The sequence below is a fragment of the Penicillium psychrosexuale genome (assembly GCF_028828465.1).
Source record: "Penicillium psychrosexuale strain IBT 29551 chromosome Unknown utg000005l, whole genome shotgun sequence".
Classification (NCBI taxonomy): domain Eukaryota; kingdom Fungi; phylum Ascomycota; class Eurotiomycetes; order Eurotiales; family Aspergillaceae; genus Penicillium; species Penicillium psychrosexuale.
The window spans coordinates 733144-749509 of NW_026643190.1; the positions used below are offsets into that span (position 1 = coordinate 733144).

Genomic DNA, 16366 nt, shown 5'->3' on the forward strand with positions numbered 1-16366 from the left:
AAACGAAAAAGGCCCCGCCTTCCGGTGCGTCATGTCTCGACGCTTGAATCCGTGACAGGATACATATGAGACTCATGGCGAATACGAAGATATCCCTGGAGGATGAGATGCAACTAGTCATGTAAGGAGAACTGACTGGGGTTTGAAACCAAAGGCTGTGTTTTGGTTGCAAGGGATATGGATCAGGTACGTGTCCCCGTCCTTGTTCCTTGCCAGAGGCGTCAGCTGGGGCCCTCTGGGGTTGGTCATGGGTCGTGGTGGCTGTGTTGGAGACGTAAATAGACTAGGCTTTAGCTATCTGTCGAGCCTTGAAGAATGCTCTCCGGATCTTCAAGGTGTTTGCCAAGCTTTCAGAAGCATTCGGTACGGTTGAACAGGGTGGCTCATCGTAGTACATAATAGGTAGATCATCACTTCTAGATAAAAGCTGAGTAGTATCAGTCACTGTGCAATGGAGGTAGGACCAAATAACAATCAGAGAAATCTTGTGTAGTTGCTTCAAAGTCGTGTAAACACGTTAGTAAAGACCATTGGTCGGATCATTTTTACTAGCCTGAGGCACCAACTTTTCTTTCGCGCCACTCTCCTTGCCAGCCCGCAACGGGATCTTCCCATCACTTCCACAGCTCATTTAATTGTGTGGCAGAATCCAAATTCTATATGCTTTAATTTTTTCTCATTTATGCTGATCATTGAAACGCAAAGCATAGTTTGTCGCGCGCGCGTCCCCTCTCGCGTCTGATGCTTAATCGTCCGTTCTAAGGCACCTGCCACCAGTAACACCATGGCCGACATTATGGAAGAAGACCCATCGTCTGCGGTCCAGTCTTCGGAGGGAGAGGAGATGCCCGTGGAGTCATTGGTCAGAGGACGCGCGAAACGAAGCACCGCAGGACTGCACATGTCGGCCCTCCTTGAAGCCGCTGCCGATGATGACTTGTCGCTTCTATTTGAGGAAGTCGAAGACGATAATGAGTTTGCGGATGTGGCCGACCCCGACGCAGAGGACGAGTTGCTTGAATCGTCGGACGAGGATGAAGACCAAGGACCGAACGCGCAGAACGACTACGAGGGCGAACAGAAACTACAAAAAGACGAACGCAAGAAGCGCAGAGCCCAGAATGACCTCCGATTTCAGACCTTGCGCAAACGAGTCAAGATTGATCCGACCGCTCCGTCCACCATGTCCGCCGCTCCTCGTCCGAAGAAAAAGTCAGAGCGCATCTCGTGGATTCCCACTGTGGAGGATGGGCCTACTCGGCAATCATCACGTCGACAGACCATGGTCAACAAGGAGCTTACGCATGCCCGTCTGAAGGACAGCCAGGAGAAACGGGTCCGCATCATCGCTACAATGAAGGAGGCAGAAAAGCGAAAGGCCCATTTGAAACCGAAGCAGATGACCCAGGAAGACCATCTTGCGGAGGCAGCAAGGGTGGAGCGGCTCAATAGCAAAAGTCTCAACCGCTGGGAGCTTTCGGAAAAAAGAAAAGCGGACGAAAGACGAGCGAGGATTGAAGCACTACAAAATCGTCGCCTTGACGGTCCGGTGATTTCCTACTGGAGTGGTGTGGCTACATGGACGAACGGGCGTCTCACCCGAGTGGGCAAAATCGACATCAGACCAAAGGTAGATAAAGATGAACTGAGGAAGAAAAAGAAAGAGAAGGAAGATAAAGAGAAGGCTGCGGCAGAGTTGAAGGCCTTGGGGTCAACCACACGCACATCACAACCACCACACTTCCATGTAGTTGTTGGTCCACCAAAATCTCTATCTCCTTCGACGTCCACCGTGGACCAACCGACTGGAAACAAGCCACCCGAGAATGCTACACCGACTGCAGAGAATACAGACACTGCAGAGAATACAAACACCCCCGTAGTGTCCGGGGCGAACGCCGGCCAACCAGATGGAAACCCAGAGACGAAGACAATCATGGAAACTCCCACCGAGCAGGGCAAGGACAATGCCGTGGAAAAAGCTCCAGGCGTTGACGCAAATACATCAGTACCTCCTGAGCAAGATCAATCCATCACAGCTGAAGGGCAATCCTCGGAGTCCAAGAATTATGGGAGATTGAGGTTTGCTGTGGAAATTCCAGCGTCTCGTCATACATCGATTTCTGCGGATAATGGCTCTATTCAAAAATCGCCTGATGTACCCACCAAAACCGAGGATGCTATGGATATTGATTCTCCAGTGGCTGCAGCGGCTGCAGATTCTACGAAAAATCAAAAAGTTCTAGAATCAACGGACCAAACAAGCTTGGCCACTCCGCACGTTGCTGCCCAACCGACTTCTGCAGAGCCTATAGCACATGCAGCTGGGACGACTGTGCCAGAACCACCGCCATTGGATGGGTCTCGGCCAGTTGAATCGGCCACGGCTGTTAGCTCTGAAATCTCACTGGCCCCTCAAGCCTTGCCGGCTCCTGCAGCCACCAGTCAAGCCACGGTGCCCGAAAACGCCATAGTCCGGAGCCTAAACCAACCATCCACATTACCGTCCGAATCACAATTATCAAATGGATTGGTGAAGGAACCAGCACCAGAGATTCCAGAACCCCCTCCAGTGATTGAGCAGACGGGACGCTGTCTTACGATCTTGGAAAACTTCGATTATGCGACCGCCAACAATCGCAAATACAGCATGTACTTCAACGCCAAAAAGCTCGGCCGTTTGACAAGTATGTATCATTTTGAAATTTTAAAGAATCAGGCTAACCCTACATAATAGAAATCTCGTCATCGCTTTGCGTCATCACTTCATTGCCTTCGCGTTACCGCGATCCAGAGACCGCTCTCCCTTACGCCAATTCATATGCATATAGCCAAATCCGCCGTATGCTATCGGAAGGGTATATTTGGAGCTCGATGCTGGGATGCTTTGTCGGGCCGGCCGAGGCAGCCCGTGGCGTACCGGAGCGGTTTACAGGCAAGCCGGGACCAGGTACAGTGAAACTGACCGATGAGGGTCAGGCCGAGACACCAGGGAATGCACTCACCGAGGTTCCTTCGACACCCACGCCGGCGGCATCCCGAGCAGCACCTCCAAAGGAAATGGAGATTGACAAAGCATGAGCGATTATTTGTACGATATTTAGTTAGATACCCAGATAGAATCCAGCACCGAACCCAAAGTGGACGTCAGCATCACCTCTTCTCCACGTCGCATAAATCGGCTTTGTCTAAGACTCAAGCAGGCTTTGCAGTTATGATGTATTCATTGTTGACAGATGTCACCGGCCCCACCGATAAAAATCAATCCGAGCTTGCCCTGTGATATTTATATCCCGATATCGCCTATCCAAGGAACGAAATCGGTACCCGGCGGAAAGCAAACGGGAAAAGAGGAAAAACGATCACAAACAAAAGGCTAAATGGGGTAGTCCTCGGGGCATTTTTCTCGAAAGAAAGCCCCGGTTTTCCCCATAGACCCGAAACACGCAAGACGGAAGATCGACGATTAGCACTTCTACTTGCTCAGGTGAGTGTGGCCTATAATGATAGTCCCACCACTACCCCCCTCTGACGAGGGCTAGTGACGCTTGTCATAGGCAGATGTGTTAGTGTGTGTGGCACTTGCATACTACCCCCATAGTGATTTTCGATTTCGATCCGTCGATCTATTTTCGTTGTCGCCGTAGCCGGCCGTTATTCTGTACGGAGTATTATCTGAAGTATTTTGTAATAATCAACTATAACAAGCTGTAGTTGCCTATGTGAATGTGATGATGTATTTCACACCCACCTGTTCACGCCATTTGGGTCTGTTCATATGAATCCTTGAACTCGTCGAGGCATTTATGGCGTCATTTAGAATGTGGTTCTTCCATGGTATACGTCTTGGTATACAATGCATGCAAGTATGCAAGTATCAACTTGTACGGACTAGATACAATACTAGTATACCGATTGTGAAGAATGGTGTCAATCTACCGATCACGCCAGATCCGACCCCCTCCGGAGATATGGTCCCTGCGCCACTGCATTGCATATACTTGGAAGTCGACATCGCGAGGTCTAACTGACAATCTGTCCGTACCTAACGAAGCGAATAGGTGGTTCAGAACGACGACAGTTAGATCCAGAGAAACAGAGCAAGGCCCTTCCATTAAGAATAATATAAGGGCCAGCTAACTAATTATAGCTGGAGTCAGGGCAGGGCTCGTCACCAGTGACTCAGCTGGTCTAGATTGATTGCGTGTCGGGAGGGGGGCATGCACGGGCAAGGACCCGGGGAGTACCCGAGAAGTACCCGGCAAGTACTGTTTAGCGCGCAGATACCGGCGGAGGCTGTCGGAAGTGACTTACCCGGTACATCACCCCAAGGGTTTCTCGTCCCAAGAGTCTAGACGTGATCGTCTCATCCTACCAGAACAGCACGTTTTTCCGCTTCGTCTGTTTCTCTTCAGGTGTTCCTCCACTTTGTATTTATATTCTTTCGTTTCCTCTTTTCGATTCCTGTGTCACCCAATTCCCCTTTCTCTCTGGTATTGCAACTATACAACATAGACCTCCGTTATAGACATCCTTGGTATTTGGTATGTTTCTTATCTCGGCCTTATCTCCCCCCCCCACTCACTGGCTAAAGATAGTCGGCGGTTGCATCGCAAGTGTGTCAGATGGCTAACACGACCTTATCAGCCTGGGATTCTCGTCAACCCCACGTTTCTCAATATACATACTCCGGTGTTTCTCCATTTTCCCAAATCCCCATTTGTATTCCCAATTGCACCCGTCTCGGCACATTCCAGTTGGATTCAAGACTTCGCACACAAATCCCTCAGTCTGTGCTCCCCCCCAGGGGCCCTTGTGCTCCACACTTGCTCCAGTCTCGGCAATAGAGTCTTTTCGATAAGATAGTGAGGCATTTGAGCCTACACCGCTATGACTCAATCAGCCCCCTTCCACCGCCGCTCCCCTTCCTCTCCTCATGTTTCCAAGTCCAAGTCTACTCGTCCAGCTTTACATCGACGAGGGACCTCAGGTGCCACCGTCACATTTTCCAAATTGGGCTCAGGACAAAAGGGAGCGAGCAAGTCGACGTCTGCGGACGACACTGAATTCGATATGGCTAGCTTCTTGAACTTTTGGTATGTGACCCCTAAGCCCTTATCTTTGAATCCTGCCGGGATTATTTCCTCACATGCCTGTTGCCGTCATCTGTGTTCCTTACACCGGTCTTTCGTGGACATAAAAGCTGACCCAATTCCAGCGCCATGTGTGAAAACCAAATCACTACCCCCAACAACAGTTTGTTATATTGTAGCGAAAGGTATGTGGTAACCCTCGGCCTATATTTAGAGCCATCCTATCCTGCCTTCCCCTTTGTTTGTTTGGGACCTGCATCATATCTTGGCACTCGAATACTTATTTATTTCATAGTTGCCGCCGCAAAGACTCTTGCAAACCACTCTCAGCATCAGTACCTTCCATGTCATCAATGTCTTCCACCACTACACCACCTACATCTCCTTCCCTCTCTCCACGCACTATCGTGGCCCCAATGACCCCTACCAGGGTGCCAAGCAACCGAATCCCAGCCATGCGGATACACAGCCACGTGCATGATGCCAAGTCAGATCTTGACCCCACCGAATGGAAGCCCGTATTAGAGCGGAGCGCCTCGTCCCTGGCATCCTCCGAGGCCTGGAACTATCTCTCCCAGTTCCACGGCGGCAACGAGCCCATGCTCCGGCCCTCCGTCCAACGCAGCAGCTCCAGCCTTCCCGCTCTGGCCCACAGCCACAGTCACGTGCCCAGCCTGACAAACACCCCGTCCACCGTGGCGTCGTCCTACAGCAGCACCGCCTCTGACTACATGGGCAGCATGTACGAGGCCCGCCCGCTGCCCCCGCGCCACAACCCGTACTTTTCCGGTACGAGCGTGACCAAGGGCGTCGAGCTAGTTGTCCCGCACATCGTCTCTGCGCACGAGGACGTCGGCCCCATCCTCTCGGACAGTGGCTCTATCCTCCCTGCCAGCAGTGCTGTGTGGGGAGATATCTCGTACGAAAAACGCTCTGCTCCTATCTGCATGGCGCGGGGTATTGGCGGCCGGCCCGTCGAGACCTGCGTGAAGAATTGAACAAAAATACATACACTGTTTTCGGTCATGAAATGGAGCTTATTGCTCCTTTTTCCTTTGTTCTCTTTCGGTTTATTTGCCCCATGCCTATCCTCTTTATCCTTTTATTCAAATTCCGAGTCCGAGCGAGCTGTGCCTCTTCAGCGTGGAAAACGATATGATATCATGGATTTGCTCTTTATTTATTCCATACTCCCTACCCACGAATATAGATTTATTAATGCGGATATCTCTGGTATCTAGACCAAATGGACCGTTTGGCGTATCTTCATCATTCATCTCTACTGATTCGTAAATTAAGCAATGTTAGTCTGGTTCTTTAATCAAGCTTATTTATTTGTGGACCTACCAAGATCTAGTGCTGATCTGTTGTATCGTATAAATGTGTAATGTACAGATTTGTTTCAGGATGATGGGTCTGCCGAAATTAGGGCAAGTCAATCTCCACCGACGATACTGATACTTTTGTCTCGGCTACTCTTACTTCAGTCAAAAAAAAAACATAGAAAAGAAATAAACTATTCTCAGCAAGGCAGAAGATACAGGTAGACTAGAAACACTCAATCGAAACAGACCCTCAACACCCATCCCATCCGTCTCCCATAAAAACACCAAACAACCCCATCTCATAAAAAGAATCCAATATCCAATCCAAATCTAGAAATCGGAAGTAATACAGCACATGTAGCACCCCTTAGCCGGCTTATAGATAGCTAAAGCCTGTAATAAAAGCATTAGCAACTTATACACCCACATAACCAAGATATATATATCCATCTATCCTATACTGGGAAAGAAAAGAAAAACTCACATAAGGCTTCGCACACTGCGCATCCCCCTCATCCTCAAAGCACCGCCCAGAACAGAACGCATTGCCCTCATCCTTCCCATAATTCGCGTTGACGAAGAGCGGAGCAGGCGCGACCTGGGAACCAGGTGCTAGCGGGTTAATCGGAGCCACGCCGCCTGATGCGCCGGGCGAGACATCGTTGTCGTTGTCGTCGGCGCCACGGAAGGAGGGTGCATTGTCTCGGGACTCGGCGTCTGAACCCGAGCTTGGGTGGTTGTAGGCATGTCCATATCCGTGGGCTGGGGCGTGGACAGTGGGTGTTTGCGAAGGGCGCACTAGGAATGTGCTATGGATTCGAGGGGTTGGGGATGGGGATGGGGTTGGGGTGGGAAGGCTTGGGATGTTATCATAGTCGTAGTCGTCGTAGTCGTAGTTGTCGTAGTTGTCGATTTCTTTGTTTGTGTTCTGGACGTAGTGTGGGTGTCTGTTGATGGGTTTGGGGTATTTCAATCCCGCTGGGCTTGGGATGAATTGGTTGCCGAATTGCGCTGAAGCGAGAGAGGCGCTGAGGAGGAGGAGGATGGGAAGATGCATGTTTGGATTGAATTGGTTTTCCTTGCTGTTTGTTTTCCTCTTGTCTGTTTTGATTTGTATAGATGGCGGCTGGTCGTCGGTTGTCGTTAGTTGTCGGTTGTCGTTGTCGAGATGTTTTGTTGGAGGCTTATCATCAACGAGGGATCAGCCTGGTTATTAGTATTTAACGCGTACATTAGGAATGGAGGGTTGTGGTTAGGTGTCGCGTTAGGGGCATTTTCGGGGGCTGTGGAATGTGGTATTTGTATACATTGGCATGTACATAACTCCGTATGACACGAGATGGGATTTTCGAATTCATTGGGTCTATATAGCTATAGTCGACTGGTATTCGTCTGATTAGAGAGGTATGAGCTTGGGCTTATTATACCGAATTCGTAGAAGTAGATTGTCGAATCTCCAGGTCATCTGCCTGTGTCATGTTCACGTAAGGATTTACGTAAGGCTTCCAAGTATCCTGCTATTATGAGCCACTGACTCGTTCTACATCGATGTACCTTAGGATGCGAGTTAAGAATAGTTTCCTCTATTTTTTGTAAATGGATATCTGCTAGTCGGCCCTGGAAAATGAACCTCCCCTTGATCGAGCCGTGGATGACCTCATGAATAAGAATCACTGTACCTGCAAAGAAACGAGTTACCAACTCTACTTAGCAGGTTTCTACTTGTCACGGGTGGCTGAACTAAGAACATTTGCCACCGCATGCATCCCTATCAAGGATTGACGACTCTTTGGAAATTCACAGCAACGGTTCCTACACCAAGGGCAATATCAAGAACATTGCTCGTTATTCTACTGTTGAGGTTCTAGCGACTGCATTGGTGGTCAAAAGTGAGATGTGGGCCCCAACCAAGATCCGCCCGATCACAGATCATAGGCATTCTCTCTAGGCTTCACATCCACGAGAACTTTGAACAAATGCTAACATATTCGCATATTGGCGGAGCAGGGTCCGAATTCCGAGTTGCTCGACTTTACCGGATCACTGTACATTGTAAAACGCAAGTCTGACGCTTGTTTCAATGTTGGCGCCGGTGGAGCCCCCCAATAACCTCGCCTGGAACTATTTTCCTCAGCATGATGCTAGAGATGTAGCTCAGAGTTTGCTGGTCTTTTTTTTTTCGAAAGGAGGCTGGTCAGAGATCGACTTCAGATTCATCATTGCACTGTCCATCTCTTGTTCCTGTAGACGGAGAGAGACCGAGACCATCTCACTTCCTCTCTCACTCCCTCTTACTCCTTCACACGAATCTCAGATCTCTGCCCAGTTTTCTGAAAAAAAAAAAAGCCCGTAACTAACCCATGCCCATTGTGGGAGATGATGAAAGAAGGTGACAGACAGAGGTTTCCGGCCACCCGAAACGACAACAGTAGGACGACACCACACCGAATCGATCCCCCGTGCCCGTGACCAGACTTCATCCAACGCGATCTCGATTCCAATCTTTTTCTATACGAAAATGACAACATCCATATCCCCATCCTCGATCACGGCAATGCCGTAACATACCCGTTCCTTACTGATCGCAACCCTGACTCGCACATCATCAGACCAGACGATCGGTTCCATCTATGGCTTAAGTTGTTGTGGCTGGGAGCTAAATCCACCAACACCAACACCAACATGAAATCAAATCAAATCTACCCACTGGTCAGGGGCGATGGAGAGACGCCGCACGTGAACAGCCGTGTTTGGAATCTAGCTAAACTTCTCTGCAGAGGGGACTCGGTTTGAGGCTATGTGCGCATGCATGCTCCCGTCTTGGTCGGGTTTGGAATCCTAGGTGCCAGGGTCTTGGGCTGGATGGTAATGGTAACGGCAACGTTTGGGGCTGGGATTGTATTTGGATCCTTGGGTTTGGACTATATTCTGGGAGATCCTATATGTCGAAGACTGCTCATGGGTGGACTTGACTGTACGTGTGTTCAGAGAGTATCCAAGGTCCCGGACTTGATGTTGTTGGGAGCTGTGGTGTGGAGTGTCAGTGGGCATCAGTTTGAAGAGTCTTGCGGGATATGGCAGGCCTAGGTTGGCATCCGTGTTTTCCGGGACAAGTCGAATCTACATAGGTACTCTGTACTCTGTACCTGGGTACGTAACATAAGAAATAGAATCATTTTTAATTCATTTCAAGGAAAATCTTATTCGTCCATTGTAGCACCCATGCCACATTCCTGCACCTATCGTGATCATGCTTTATAACTTTTTTGACATATCTAAGGAGTGCAACGGCCGGTGTACCGGGGATACAGCGAGCAGTCACGGACGGTATAACGAGCGCACAGCCAGGCCAAGAAACGCTCGAGACCGAGTCCGTAGCCACCGTGAGGGGAGGTACCATACCTATTGTTCAATGTTAGTGTGGAGATAAATAATAAAAATGCGAGATATCACTTACTTGCGCTGGTCAGTGTACCAGTAGTAAGGGGAGGGATCCATGCCCTCGTGCTTGTAGGCAGCCATCAGCTCATCCCAGTTGTCCATCCTCATACTACCTCCGACAATCTCACCGACACCGGGCATGAGCACGTCGACACTCTCGGTGACACGGCGGTCCTCGGGGTCCTTCTTCATGTAGAAGGCCTTGATATCGGCGGGGAAGTGGGTCAGGAAGATGGGCTGGTTGATGATATCAGTCATGCGACGCTCCGCAGCCTCGGCAATATCATCACCGAACTTGTGGGGCTGGCCCTCCTCGTTGGGGATTTCGTGCTCGATCAGCCACTGGATAGCATCGTCGTACTTCATGCGGCGGAACGGACGGGACGGGACCTTGAAGTCCGGGTTGAGCTGCTTGATATACCCGGCGATCTCGGGCTCCGCCAGAGTGTAGTCAATCACGCGGCAGATCACATCCTCGAGGTGGTCGAGCAGATCAGTGAAGGTGATGAAGTCCAACTCGGCTTCGATGTGCGTGTACTCCGACAGGTGGCGGCGGGTCAACGACTTCTCGGCACGGAAAGACGGGCACACACAGTATACATCTCCCAGGGAGGGGAGACAGGTCTCCAGGTACAGCTGCGAGGATTGGGTCAGGTAGGCGTTCTCGCCGTAGTAGTCGAATCCGAACAAAGTGCTGCCGCCCTCGACCTGGGTCTGCACCATGGCGGGAGGGGTCACCTCCAGCATGCGGTTCTCCTCGAAAGCCTTGCGGAAGGCACGTAGGGTAGCGGCGCGCACCTTCATCACGGAGGAAGAGGTCTCGCCGCGCAGCACCAAGTGGCGGTTGTCGTAGAGAGTCTGCGGGTCAGCGTCCGGCGCCACACGCGTGGTAATGGCCTCCTTGTCACCAGCGGCCTTGCCGATGATCTCGAAGAAGTCGGCGTGCAGCTCGCGGTCGTTGGGCGCATGCTGCTTGGGGGGCACGGCGCGCATCTCACCGTGGATGGACATGGAGGTTTCGAGGGTGAGGGTCATGATGTCGTAGGTCTTGACCAGGTCACCGGTCAGGACGCACTGCAGGTATCCATAGCCGTCGGTGAGAGTGATGAAAACGACATCCTTCTGGGCGCGGGCACGGTGAACTCGGCCCAGAACGCGGACTCGGGTGCCGGGCTCATCGGACTCGGCGGTGCGCAGCTTGACGATGGCCGGGTCGGTGACGTCCAGACGAATGCGCACGGGCTTGGGCAGCGAGGTGTCCTCCTTGATCACGACCTTCTTGGCGTCCTCAAGGACCTTCTGGCGCTTGTCGGCCTCGGCCTTCTCGCGGATGGCCAATTCGTGTTCCTTGGCGGCCTTCTTCTTGCGCTGCTCCCAGAGGTTGTTGGCCTTCTTCATGGCCGACTTGGTAGCGGGCTTCCACTCCAATTTGGCTGCGGGGTCGACATCCTCACCGGCGGCGTCGGTCAGGGACTTGCGCGTGAGGTACTGGATGCCTTCGGTGGTGGGGGGTGTTCCACGTAGGCGTGGACGAGGGTCTTGTAGGGGGCGGTCTCGGTGCCGGTGGCGGGGGACTCGTCTTTACCGACGTCTTCGTCGATGTAGATGGTGGTTGACGCCATGGCGTTGTGGTCTGGTCCTTGCAGTTGCGGGAGAGCTCTGTGGGAGAGATAATTAATATAGGTCTAATCTGTGAGTCATACCCCGGGGTGAAAGAATCCCGAGACGCAGGACGGATTAGAATGTGAAAGCAAACGCACCTGATAACGCAAAGAATGGAACTCTTATCTCTTCCCAATTGCAAGTTGTCCAAGGGAGGAATCGCACATTGCGGAGGGGTAAATTTCCGATAGATGCGGGATCCCCACTGATGCCTGAGGCAGTGATCTCAGATCTGTATATCTCGGGTGTCTTTCGGGGTGTACAACTATTAGATATGAAGTATAGATGTTAGGATTCAATCTGATTATTGAGGATGAAGCTGTAAAGTCATGAAGTATAATGACGACATTGCTTTAAATAATTGTCTACTTCAATTTCAGATCATCAAGATATCAGCAACCCACAGAATAGTTATGGAAACTCTTTGCCTGATATTAGCTCAACGTGAGGAACGTCTCCTTCAATAGATCCAAGAGTTGACTGGAGAAGAGACTACACCACTGGAAAAGACAAGGCTACAAAAGTTTCAAGGACAGTTAGGGGTTCTAAGAAAGAGCAATTGGACTCTCCAACGTAACTGGTTGATACTCAGTGACCAATTTAAAGGCCAACTCTATAAGGGTTTATTGAGTGCCGATCAAGCTCAAGATAAAAGGCCATAGATGGCTGTTTCGTTTCAGAATAGGAAAATGCACCTTTGCTGCGTGGGCTAAATATGTGAATAGTACGGAGTATAGATTTGCCCTCGGAATTTCTTCGGCATCGATAAGCTAGGGATGTTGAGGCCTTGATGCCTGAATTGGCCCGGCAAAAAAAACAGCTTAGTAATCTGCCGGCCTGAGGCAAAATGAGGCTTTTGGCACCATACAAATTCATACATCGTAATTTTCTAGGTGGTTTGCACTCTCTCTGTCATGTACGAAAACAATTAAGTAGATTTAAATGAACCAATCGTAGGGTTTAGAACAACCCACCTAGACTAATAGAGATAATTAAATTTGTATAGCGCCAAAGCTTCATATCCATGGGGTGCAAATATATCTAAAAGCGGTCTAAATGAGGCATCAAGGCCCCAATATGTTCTTCGCACGGGATATTGCAGTCGTGGATAGATATAAAGGGTGTCACGGTGTCACGGGACTCATGCTATTGTCCAGCGGAGATTTAGAAGAGGATTTAAAAGATGTCCCTTAGTATTGCAGATGTATAACTATAATTTATATTCTATATTGATCCTGCCAGGGGTATTGGGACCTGATCCAGTTCTGCAGAGCCACGGGAACAAGGTTGGGGAAACCAAGTTTGTTTTTATTAGTTTATATTCTGTTCTTTTTATATTGTATTCTATTCGATATCAATACAATCCAATTGAGGGTAACTGCATATAAATCAGAACTTCCTGAAGTTAGTCCGCCCCCCTTAACCCACTCCTATTCTCCCCCTTTTAATGTTTTCTCCCATACCTTGCCTGGATTCACGTCCTTACCTTTCATTCCTTTTCTCGACGCTCTTTTAACCCTTTTATTTCCGTTTCTCGCTGCTCGCTTCTTTTCGGCTTTAAGGATCATTTTATATTTTTTTTTCTAAAAGAAACTAGTCGCCTGTCAACTGTAAACTCTTCCCCGATTCCCCCAGTCTTACCCCCCTTTTTTTTTCTTCAGGCCATTTTTCCCTTTCCTTAACCTCTTTAAGCTAATGACTTTGTAGTTTTGCATTTGCATTCTCCTTCTCTTTCTCTTCTGCATGGGGGATATACATATAACTGGCATTCTCTACATACAAAGAAAGGACAGGTTTGTCTTCCCCATTCCCTAATCCCCAATTTCAACCCTGAGTGAATAAAAACATTCCAATTGACTCGTGAACTTCTATTTAGACACGTCTCCATTTGAAAAAGATCTTCTTCTTTTTTTTGATATTATTCCCTTCTTCTCCACCCGAATCCTCCCTATTTTTCCCTGTGATCTTAGCTGTGGGGACCCATCTCCTGAATGGTGATCTGATAATCCTCCCTTTATTTTTTTTTTCCCTTTCCCCCCCCCCCCTTATCAGAGCTCAGTCTGGTAGTCAGGGCCTCTCATCCCCCTGATTAAGACTAGGTTCTTGTCTTAGGACAAGTGTTGGATTTCTCTCGCCATGCAAGCCTCGGATGTATCGAGCATCCCGAACAATTCGCGTCTAATTCATCCTGGGTCTAAATACGCGCTGAACGGTGACACTGGCTTTTCTCACGGAGCGTACAACAACAACCACCCCAATCATATCCAAGGATTCTCGGACCGGAATACGCGTCGCGCCAATATCCCCGCTATAAACACTGCCGCCGGCCAACACTCCGATATGGCTTCCGGCTTCGATATGAACTACACCCCCTGCTCCCTTCCCAGCTGCTGGTAGGCAGTCCCTTCCAACCAGGGACGCCCTCGGCTTTTGCTTCGCCGCAGTTTACCAATTTCGGTGGCTTCTCACAAGCCAATGGCAATGGACACTCCCAAAACAACCAGAACCATATCCACAGCCCTACGCAAGGAATGCAGAACCATGGTTTGTATGGAATGATGTCACCTGACGGTATGGGTATCTCCCAGATGATGGGGCCGCAATCGCCGATTAATGGTCTCGGGATGGGCAATGGGGGTCTCGGCAGCCCCCAAGCGTCCGTGGCCCCGGGTATGCTGTCGGGGACCAGTCGCACCGTGTATCTTGGAAACATCCCGGCTGAAACATCTGCCGAGGAGATTTTAAACCACGTGCGTAGCGGTCAGATTGAGTCGGTGCGCCTGCTCCCTGATAAAAACTGCGCTTTCATCTCCTTTTTGGATAGCAGTTCAGCCACTCATTTCCATTCCGATGCCATCTTGAAGAAGTTGGCCATCAAGGGAAATGATATCAAGGTCGGCTGGGGTAAGCCGTCGCAGGTTCCCACCTCAGTCGCCCTGGCTGTTCAACAATCGGGCGCGTCGCGTAACGTTTATCTCGGAAATTTGCCCGAGGAAACATCCGAGGAGGATCTGCGGGAGGATCTGGGCAAATTTGGGCCCATCGATACCGTCAAGATCGTCAAGGAGAAGGCGATTGGATTCGTCCATTTCCTGTCGATCAGTAATGCCATGAAGTCTGTCACCCAGCTCCCCCAGGAGCCGCAATGGCAAGCGCCAAAGCGGGTGTTCTACGGCAAGGACCGTTGTGCGTATGTGTCCAAGACGCAGCAGCAAAATGCTGCCCAGTTCCTCGGCATCGCACCCGGATATGCACATGTGCTGAACACGGCGGATCGTGACCTGATTTCTAATGCCCTTGCACAACAGTCTGTTGCCGCGGCCGCCGTGGCGACGACAGCAGGCGGTGTTAACAATCTCGGCAACCGCACCATTTACCTTGGAAACATTCACCCCGAAACAACGATCGAAGAGATCTGCAATGTCGTTCGCGGAGGCTTGCTACACCATGTTCGGTATATCCCAGATAAGCACATTTGCTTCGTTACATTCATCGATCCCACTTCGGCTGCCTCCTTTTACGCCCTGAGCAACTTGCAGGGACTAATGATCCACAACCGACGCCTGAAGATTGGATGGGGCAAACACTCCGGCCCTCTCCCGCCCGCCATTGCGTTAGCAGTCAGCGGCGGTGCGTCACGCAATGTCTATGTTGGTAACTTGGACGAGGCCTGGTCGGAGGAACGCCTTCGCCAGGACTTCTCGGAGTACGGTGAGATCGAGTTGGTGAACACGCTGCGCGAGAAGAGCTGTGCCTTTGTCAACTTCACGAATATCGCCAATGCCATCAAGGCTATTGAGGGAATGCGTAATCGGGAGGACTACCGGCGGTTCAAGATCAACTTTGGAAAGGACCGCTGCGGAAACCCACCGCGTCAAGCCGGAAACAACCAAAACGGACAGAACCGCAACGGAGGCATGGAAGGCCAGTCACCACCGTCCGTTCTCAACGGATTCCAGCAGAACCTCAGCCAGTCTGGCTCCCAGTCAAGTCCGACTCGCCCTGCCCTTTCCCCGGCATCGGGATCAACTGGGTCGCATAACGGACAGCATCGCCACCCGCTGCAGAACGTGACCTCTCCTTCTGGGGTCCTGAATATCGGCTCAAGCAACCCGTTGACGATGTACCTGAACCAGATGTCTGCTCATCAGGCCCAGGAGCAGGAGAACCATCTCCACGATCATATGGCCCTCTCTAGCCTACAGGCGCAGGCACAATCACAGCAGTCAATGTATAACAGCGTCAGCAACGGCGACATGAATGGACACATGGACCAGTCTATGCACCAGCACAAGTCCTCCAACAGCTACCTGAGTGTGGCAAATGGATCGGGACACGGCCACCACGCAAGCACCAGCAGTCTGAGCGTGCCCCGTGCTTCGCACTCACGGGCTGTCAGCCTGCCCTCATTCTCCCAGGAGCCCTTCGGGCCTGTCTCTGGTCAACCCCACCCTCGCACAGGTGCCCACCAGCCCCAGAGCAGCTTCTCCAGCTTCTCCGCCCTCGGTGGACTGAACCACTCAGGATTTGGCCTGGCTATTCAAAACGAAAACTCGCTGCCCGGCTGGGCTGAAGAGGAGATCGGAGCCAAATAATTATATGCGCACTCGAGGATGCAACCTTCGACTCTTGTCCTCGGTGACCCTAATGCCACTTTATTCTCTCTTCTTACATATAGTCCCTTCTGATTGTCATGTCTTTCCTCCCCCCATTTGATCTGATTCTTTCTTGTATTGGTCATAATATTTTTACCTTTCTGACTCTTCGCCATTCACTTTCACTTTCACCCCTTGTCTTTTCTTTACTTTCTCACTTTTCTTACTTTTCTTTGGCTTTTTGGATTTC

At 50.5% G+C, this 16366-nt stretch overlaps 5 protein-coding genes across 5 annotated transcripts; 3 read left to right on the top strand and 2 right to left on the bottom strand.

Moving 5' to 3' along the window:
* Positions 1–784: 784 nt before the first annotated feature.
* On the top strand, positions 785–3081 carry N7518_009228 (putative signal transducer; the record flags this gene model as incomplete). Its single annotated transcript, XM_057190155.1, has 2 exons — positions 785–2687; positions 2738–3081. 2 exons carry the CDS (start codon positions 785–787, stop codon positions 3079–3081), a joined length of 2247 nt encoding a protein of 748 aa, XP_057037811.1.
* Positions 3082–4890: 1809 nt separating this feature from the next.
* N7518_009229 (uncharacterized protein) lies at positions 4891–6091 on the top strand (the record flags this gene model as incomplete). The annotated part of the gene is made up of 2 exons (XM_057190156.1): positions 4891–5096; positions 5389–6091. The coding sequence occupies 2 exons, from the start codon at positions 4891–4893 to the stop codon at positions 6089–6091; spliced, it is 909 nt and encodes a 302-aa protein (XP_057037812.1).
* A 657-nt stretch (positions 6092–6748) lies between these two features.
* N7518_009230 (uncharacterized protein) lies at positions 6749–7475 on the bottom strand (the record flags this gene model as incomplete). Its single annotated transcript, XM_057190157.1, has 2 exons — positions 6749–6811; positions 6903–7475. The coding sequence occupies 2 exons, from the start codon at positions 7473–7475 to the stop codon at positions 6749–6751; spliced, it is 636 nt and encodes a 211-aa protein (XP_057037813.1).
* A 2211-nt stretch (positions 7476–9686) lies between these two features.
* On the bottom strand, positions 9687–11481 carry N7518_009231 (asparagine--tRNA ligase DED81; the record flags this gene model as incomplete). The annotated part of the gene is made up of 3 exons (XM_057190158.1): positions 9687–9820; positions 9876–11347; positions 11380–11481. 3 exons carry the CDS (start codon positions 11479–11481, stop codon positions 9694–9696), a joined length of 1701 nt encoding a protein of 566 aa, XP_057037814.1. The 3' UTR covers positions 9687–9693.
* Positions 11482–13657: 2176 nt separating this feature from the next.
* Positions 13658–16116, top strand: N7518_009232 (putative differentiation regulator (Nrd1); the record flags this gene model as incomplete). The annotated part of the gene is made up of 2 exons (XM_057190159.1): positions 13658–13914; positions 14040–16116. 2 exons carry the CDS (start codon positions 13658–13660, stop codon positions 16114–16116), a joined length of 2334 nt encoding a protein of 777 aa, XP_057037815.1.
* Positions 16117–16366: the final 250 nt, after the last annotated feature.